We start from the raw sequence: 8,079 nt of genomic DNA, 5'->3' as shown, positions 1-8,079 counted from the left end.
GAGTTCGAATCAAATCATATCACCTATTTATTTTAACGGATTTGAAACGACATGATCCATTCAAATATTGAGTATAACGAAAACAACACAAACATGTCAAACATGACACAATCACTCAGTTTACCTAGATGGATACACGACCAAATGTGAAGCTTATCTAATGTTTTGTCATACTGCACTGGCTTTTTAGTGTTTCTTGTCAACTTTTGTGCTTTCATGGTAGGCATCTCCTAAAGTAGTTGCGGATAATACTTCCACGGTTTCACCCTTAAAAAAAGATACTGGTGGATAATACTATGTGTACGTTATTCTTTTTCATTCATATTTTCTTCTAGTTGATTATGAACCGTTTATTTTTTTAATTTACTATTTAAAGATCAGTGTTGTAAAAATCTATCTAAACAAGAAATCATTTAACTGTTTGTTTGATCAATAACGTTGTAAAAAATCAATGTGTTAACTTAATAACTTGATTCGTCTTTTTTATTTAATAATCGTTAAATGACTATACAATTCCATATTTAATTGATTCGTGAAAGAATTGATTTCTCAAGGGACGTAAAAAATATAACAATAACATTTCATACCATCGCGCACCAATTAAAGATTGAAAGAAGAGTGAAAAATTCGAACAATAAAATTACTGGCATTCCTCTTTAGAAGATAATTAGGGCTATTTAGGTTTTCGGATTAGGTGGGTGTAGAAAAAGAGGGCCGCAGTGGTGTAATTATTTGTTGCACTACCGCTAATAATGGGTTAGACAGGGCCACCCCAAAAGAAGGGGGTCATTTCTCATATGTGCAAGAGACACTTTGTTCACCTGCAGCTCCCCTCATCAGTCAGAAAATGTACCTGATTAGGTGTTTCCCACTTCTACATGGTCCAACCACTCAAAGACAAGCTCTTTCTCCCTTTCACCAGTAGGGTTTCTCAGGTGTCTCATGCGCTTATGTTAGGGTTTCAGCGTTTAGTTGGAAGAATTTTTTCTTTTCTCCTGTCCTTCCATCTCTGTCTCTCAGATCGATGTTGGAGGAGGAAATTTCTGATTAATATGATGATTTTTCCCTGCTTTTAATTTGGGAATCTCATCCTAATTTTGTAAGATCTTTTTTTTTTCTTTTGCATTTTTTTGTTTATTTTGGTTTTGTGTGGCTCTGCATCAACTTCAAGAGTGAGCGCAGAAGGTGAGAGTTTACATGCTCAAAATTAGAAATATGATATACTTCCTTTTAGGGTTTGTTGATTTACCGTTTTCCACATTTAAGTATGAAATAAATTAAGGAGATGTTGAGGGAAGAGATCTTGTGGCCGGAGCAATGCTGTGAACAGCTTCCGGTATCCAGTATTCCTGAGTTCCTCCACACATCTCTTTCGGTTTTTGCTTTTGTCTATATTTTCTCAAGATCTCTCTATTTGGGGATGGGGCATAATTAGCAGGTGTAACATACAAGATCTGGGATGTGTGTGGCTTTCGATATATCATTTATCATTAATGTTTTGTTTTGATAATCTTTTATAGTAGTCAATCAGATCTGATCAAAATTTACAGGCTTTTTTATATAATTAATGAGATTTTTTTTGGGCAATAATTAATCAGACCGGTAACTCTTCTATGATTTATGTATATCATAAACCTTTTTCTTTTATGTGAAAAAAAAAAATATATATATATATATATATATATGTATGTATGTATATTTATGTGAACGTGTGGTATCTATTTTTTTACTTGAAAAATAGCCTGTGGAATCTAGCTATGGTGCTTTTTAACGTTCTTTATTTATTTATTTATTTTGAGTGAAAAAAGCATCTGTTCCCAAAAAAAGAGAATCTAGATGGGGTGAACGTACCGAACTTTGCAGTTTTCTATCTACCATCTTCCCCTTTGTCCGTGTCAAACTTACAACAAAAATGAGATAAGATATTTACAGTTCACCTACAAGGCTCGGTCATTTGTTAGTTGCTGTATTATGATTCCATTTCTGTTAGCCTTATTTTTCCTTTTTCTAAAGGAGTAGTATGAATTGACATGGAATCATCAGAATTTATGTGGAAAAAAAGAAAACCAAAATCCGGCATTGTGCAATATAACAGTATGGACTAGGGTTTCGGTAAATAGGCCAATTAAGAAATGATTCAATTTTTCATGAACTTTAAGGAATGTACAAAGTGAGACTTGGGCATATACTCTTAAATCTTAATTAGGAAAAGAAAGAAAGAATTAAGTGAAAGACGGAAAAGGAAAAACTAAGTTATGACCAAACCACATATCCGATGCATATTAGCACACGTACTTTAGCCGTTCTTAGCCGGATTTACCTTATCGCAGCTCCATTCTCACCTCTAGACCGAATGATGTGTTGCTATGTTACCCTTTTTCTGTGTTTATTTTTGACTTGCAAGGCCTCTGAAATATTTCCATGACGTATCTGCCATCCACTATTTTGGAACTGGATCCTCTCTAGAACTCAGGATGGGGATTCTTCTGAGTAGCCTATCTGGGTCGTTGAATTTTGATCAAACGGTTCCAAATAGAAGGTCATCTAAAAGTTATAATAATTGTAGCCGTTGAATTAAATTTGAACGGCCCTGAATGAGCTGCTCATGAGGATCCTCATCCTAAGCTCAGAAGAGGATCCAGTTCCCACTATTTTTGCACCTTCATTTTCATTTTAGAATTTTCAAGATAGGACGACTCTTAAAATCCAAATGGGACGTACGGATTCTTTTGTAACCAACCAATTACGTGTATTTGTTGTCCATTCTTTGTGTACCTGTTCTTGAATTTTCGTACTCGCACACTTTGAGAATTTTGTTATTAACTTAACCATTAGTACTGTCTTCTTGCTCATCGTACCTCTTTCCCTAAAATATATTTCTTCAAAACTTTTGGACTTCATCCTCACCGTTTTCAATTTTTTGTATTTCGTTTAAAGCTAAACTTAGAAAAGTTACATCACCATGGCACTATAACCTGTAAAAGTTAAAAATGAAATTAGGAACTTGGGAGAGGAGAAGAGGACACTTTTTCGAGAGATATATATATATATATATTGTTAAATTAGATAAATATGGATACAAATTCGTATAGCACATATATTTTGTTATTGTGAAGAGAAAAAAAGTACTTCAAAATGCTTCGATTTACCAATTGTGCCCATATCCAAAACTTAAATGGTAATTAGCAAACAGTGAGTTTTCTTGTTATCTTCAGTGCTATTATACGACAAATTATGAAGAAAAAAAAAACGTATTTTCGCGGAAGCAACAAATAAGACATGTTTTCTTTCACAGAGTGATTGTTTTATGAACCATATATGATAGCTTGTGGTGGACTGCTCTGATGGTTAAAGCAAATGGTGAATTATTTTGGTGGTTAGGCATTTCTCTTCAACTGATAACGGTTTGAGTTCAAATCCTCTCCACTCCCGTAGTGTAGATTAGCGTTGAAATTCGCTTGTAATTATATGTATGTTACTAGTATAAAGGAGTGAAAACATATATAGTTAAGAAATTTTCACCGTAAAGTCGACCACAAATTCCTCATATTTTTAGATAACCTTCCATCCGATTAAATTGACCCTCAAGGATTTTTCTTTTTAATTTCCTATTTTCTTATTTATCCTCCCCGAACTATCACAAGTCACCTTATGATTTAAAGGAATATATAGTGTTGGAGGAAGAGAAGGAAGAAATTGAGGATCCCTTTCCAGTCTTGATAGCTTATTTAAATTAACATGGGCAATTTTGTGGACTTTTCATAGGTACTATAGGAATTTGTACTATAGTTTAATAGTATTCTTTTTCACTAGTAAGTGGAGATCTTAGGTTCGATTTTCGACAAATATTATTATGGCTAGCCAAATGTGAGGCTTAGTCCACTCTCTCTCTCTCTCTCTCTCCCCCCCCCCCCCACCACCCCCCAAACAAAAAAAAAGTGTAGATATTATGGTTTGTTTAAAAAAAAAAAAAAAAAAAAGCTGCACTCTCATGACACACCCCGACCAAAATCAAGGTGTGCCGGCACGCCTTGATTTTGGTTGGGGTGTGTCACTCATCCCTAATTATCACCCTTAATTAGGACCGCTCTCTAAAAAAATATCATTGTTATTATTCTTTATTATCTTATTATTATTTTGAATAAACAATATTATCTACACTAAAAGGGAAGGGGTTGACTCAGCTTCACAATAGGCTAGCATATGTGGTTCAAATTCGTCTTGGCGAGAATTGAACCTAAGACCTCTTATTTACAAATGAAGAGGAATATCATTAGACTGTAGTACTAAGTTACTATTATTCTATATTTAAAACTCTCACTCCATATATAACTGTTATGAAGTTAAATACATGCTCTCAACCACATAAATACATAGGATTACTTCAAAATTTTCATAGGTGTATTTTACTTGCATAGCTCTATATTAATTCAAGTTCTTTTGATCATATGTTTAAACAAATCAACTACTAGTGTTTTCCCCCAACAAAAATTTCCATATGTATACATGATACCTGCACTGTCTTCCATTCAGAAATGAAGGGAAGGATCAATTGTCGGTTGATATTTCTCCTAATCAGGCCTCAATGGACTTTTGAAGCATGCATATGACTTGAAATATTGGGAATTAGTGGATCACTCAAGTGTCTATTCAATCACTTCTAAAAAGATAAGCTGATGATCAATTGCCAGAATTCATTGACTGGTATGCACTTAGAGAGTTCAGCATACATATGGATAATGTATATTATATGCATGAGAAGTAACCCTATACTAAAAAATATCTAGGGTTTAAAAAAAACCATATAGACATATTCCTCAAGTGGAAAACTATGTTGTTATAGACTTTTATTTAACTATGTTTTCAATATAGACCTCTACTCAAAAAAAAAAAAAAAAAAAATTGTGCTGGATACAAATATATATACTATATCAACACATTACATAAGCAAGGAAGCTATTTTAGAGTTTAAACCGAAATATTTCCATAGTTAGGGCAAAGGATGTAGATATTAATCATAAAAAAATGTGCTGGATACAAATATCTATACTATATCAACACAAAAACATAAGCAAGGAAGCTATTTCAGAGTTTAAACCGAAATATTTCCATAGTTAGTGCAAAGGGTGTAGATATTAATCATTAATTTACGTATACTAGTTTAGAGGAAAAGTGCACCATGATTGAAAATTAAGATACTTAATTTGCTATTTTACATTATTCCAAACAGAAAGAAACACAATACACAAAGCTAATCAGAATGTTTTTCAGGCACTTGTAATTGAGATTTAATAATTGAGAGACAAACTTTCCACTTAGAATAGCTTATGAGTATTGTTGTAGACGTCCCACGGTTTGTCAAAGAATTGAAAGTCGGCAAACTGTTGGTGCTGCAAATTAAGAGTTATGTGGTGTTGTCAGAAGTAGCTATAGCAAACTAATGCTTATAAACTTAAATTATCTTGGACATATTATCTGTTTAATTATATGTGCACGTTTGTTATAGCATCAAATATTTTCGATTGTGTACGTTCTTTTTTCTTCAAAATTTTCATATACATTTTATATTTTGTTGTGAAAAAATATACATCAGAGAAACTGAAATGTTGTGGGAAGTTAATTACCTCTTGGGAAATTCCAGTACTTTGCTGGAGAGGAGTGAACACTGAAGAAGGGCTCCATTTTCCCATTACCACCATAGCATCATGAGTAGCACCATGATCAACAACCATGTCTTGAATATCTCCGGCTAGGGAGCTGCTTAATGGTTCTTCAACCCCATCGGGGTAAGGTCGCAACGCCACCAGTGAATCAGGCTGATCGTTAGCAGTATTGTTCATATTGTTGTTGTAAGCTGATGATTCTTCCCCACTTTCAAATGGGTTCCAAGAATTCAAACGGCTTAGTTTTGCCTGGTCATTACTAGGCTTCTTTGATCTCTGCATCTTTTCTCTTGTTCTTTCCCTAGCCCTTGCCCTTGCCTTTTCCCTCGAAGCCTTTGCAAGAGGGTGAAATGCGCGCTTCCTTGATTGCCTGTGGACAATCTTTCTCTCTTTGGCTGAGGGTTTGATCCCGCAGCTTCTTACTTTATCATTATCATCGTTGCCACCATTACTAATGTTAATGTTTGTTGGAGCCTCGTCTACGCCGGATAGTATTTCACACGATTCCGAAGTGGCTGGAGACGTGGTTTTGGCACATCTCACCATGTTTTTGTAGTTGAATTTCCGATGGTGATCTCTTGATAGTTTCTTGATTTCGGGTTCTGACTGAATGAGCAACCACTCCACGGTTTTGCTGGCCTTGTCAAATTCCAACACATCTTGCAAGCCAAAGAACTTACGGGCAACTTCGAGGGACAATCTCATTCTCCGGTCCCTGGGGCCTCGGGCAGTGTTGATCTTGCTGTGGCGATCTCTCTTGTTAGTCCTCCTTCTCGGGATCTGCGGCTGATCATCCATGTCCATGTGATGGCCATTTTTGTTGGAATCCCAGTCCACCATTTTAATGTTAACACTTGTAGTAGTAGTCTTCTGATGATCATCCCCTACGACGGTACCGGTGTTGTCATCAGCGGCAGTGGCGGCAGCAGCGGCAGTGGCGGTAGCAGCAGCAGCAGCTTCCTTCATAAAATAAGGTGGTACTTGAGACTCGTGAAGCGAAATCTCAATATGGTCAGGTTCTTGGTGATGGTGTTGCTGAAATAGTAAAACGTCGTCGTCTTCAAACGGAGAGGGGAAGTAGAGCAAAGACAAAGGAGGGTGATGATGTTGTTGATGAAGGTTTTCTTCTCCTCCTCGTTGTTGCCCGGAGTTGGGATTGGGGTTGGAATTAGTAAAGAAATTGGGGGTTACTGTAGTAATGTCATGGTCAAATGGCCGGCTGTGGAAAAATGGTTGATCGACATGAGGATAAGACACGGGTACTAATTCGTTAACATTATCGGTGTTGTCCGAGGGAAACATGTTATATATCTCCCTCTTGGGCTCTTTGCTTGTTTGGTTGCTTTGAATTTTCAATGAAATTGCACACCACTAACCCTAGCTAGCTAGCAGCTAGTGGTCAATTGGTACGCTTGGGATATCGGTCTACTGATGATCGAGACTTGCGCTTTTATAAATGCTTGATGAGGAAGCGAATGCCGCTGAATGTGATTTCAGTGCGCTTGTTTTTCACCTTTTCTGCAAGAGTAGTAAATCAAAATTAAGGGAAGGGATAGCTTTGAGAAAGACAGTCGAGTGTTACCGTATTTACGGCCAGCTGAGCTTAGCTTAAGAAAGACAGATGCTGCCTGCAGTGCTACTCATATATACCTCTATATGCTTGTACATATATGTATATATATTGTACGTATATGTATATATGTACACCTTTACTACATGTACTGTATTTATTTAGTTTCTTTTGTGTGTGCGCGAGAGAGAGAGAGAGAGAAGGCTAGCTAGCTAGAAAAAGACAGAGAGAGATCGTACATTTACCATCGGTCGTCATCGTAGGAAATAGAGAGGTTCAGAAAGACAGCACAGCAAGAACACCATATGTCCATGGGGGTTGAACTCTTGAATCACAGGGGGAGAGAGAGAGAAAGAGAGGGAGAGAAGCTAGTAAGGTAGTGGTATGGTAAAGAAGCAAGGGAGGGTAGGGGGCAATTTATTGCTGAGTAGCTATCTTTTTCTTAATCTTTTCATCAAAAAGTTAGCCCTACCATTTAGAATATCACTGTGTGTGAAAGGAAGCGAGTGGATAGGAAAACACCTAGTATTTGGCACCACCAGTCCACGTGGTTTGCAGGTCGCCCGGTATAGATCAATTCAATAACCTAGCTTCTCAATCTCAAAATATAAAGACCTTGCATAGACACACCCCACAGTAGCTAGATAGTGTTACGCATACATGGAGATGGAGAGTGGATTTTGTGGTTTGTTTTGGGAAGATTCAACTAATATTCCATAATCAATGGCTCGTTTGGATGTGCTTTTAAAATAATTGAAAGTACTTTTAAAGAAAATATTTTTGAATTCCAAAAGCACTTTTAGTGCTTTTCCAGAATTTACTTGCATGTTTATTAAGGATTGGTTC

The 8,079-nt window shown here is 36.3% G+C and overlaps 1 protein-coding gene across 2 annotated transcripts; it reads right to left on the bottom strand.

Annotated features, from left to right (window-relative positions):
- Nucleotides 1-5,164: 5,164 nt before the first annotated feature.
- On the bottom strand, nucleotides 5,165-7,668 carry LOC103929894 (transcription factor TCP18-like). 2 transcript variants are annotated; one of them, XM_009339156.3, is made up of 3 exons: nucleotides 7,473-7,668; nucleotides 5,625-7,181; nucleotides 5,165-5,390 (listed from the first exon to the last, which is right to left on the bottom strand). In XM_009339156.3, exons 2-3 carry the CDS (start codon nucleotides 6,963-6,965, stop codon nucleotides 5,316-5,318), a joined length of 1,416 nt encoding a protein of 471 aa, XP_009337431.2. In that variant the 5' UTR covers nucleotides 6,966-7,181; nucleotides 7,473-7,668; the 3' UTR covers nucleotides 5,165-5,315. The 2 variants fall into 2 exon arrangements, with proteins under 2 accessions (XP_009337431.2, XP_048443948.1); XM_048587991.1 differs by having other exon boundaries at nucleotides 7,479-7,668.
- Nucleotides 7,669-8,079: the final 411 nt, after the last annotated feature.

This window comes from the organism of the source record quoted next, unplaced genomic scaffold (genome assembly GCF_019419815.1).
Source record: "Pyrus x bretschneideri cultivar Hongxiangsu unplaced genomic scaffold, Pyrus_bretschneideri_v1 Contig27, whole genome shotgun sequence".
Classification (NCBI taxonomy): Eukaryota; Viridiplantae; Streptophyta; class Magnoliopsida; order Rosales; family Rosaceae; genus Pyrus; species Pyrus x bretschneideri.
The sequence above is the reverse complement of the archived record's forward strand: the minus strand, read 5'-3'. Positions and strand labels throughout refer to the sequence as shown.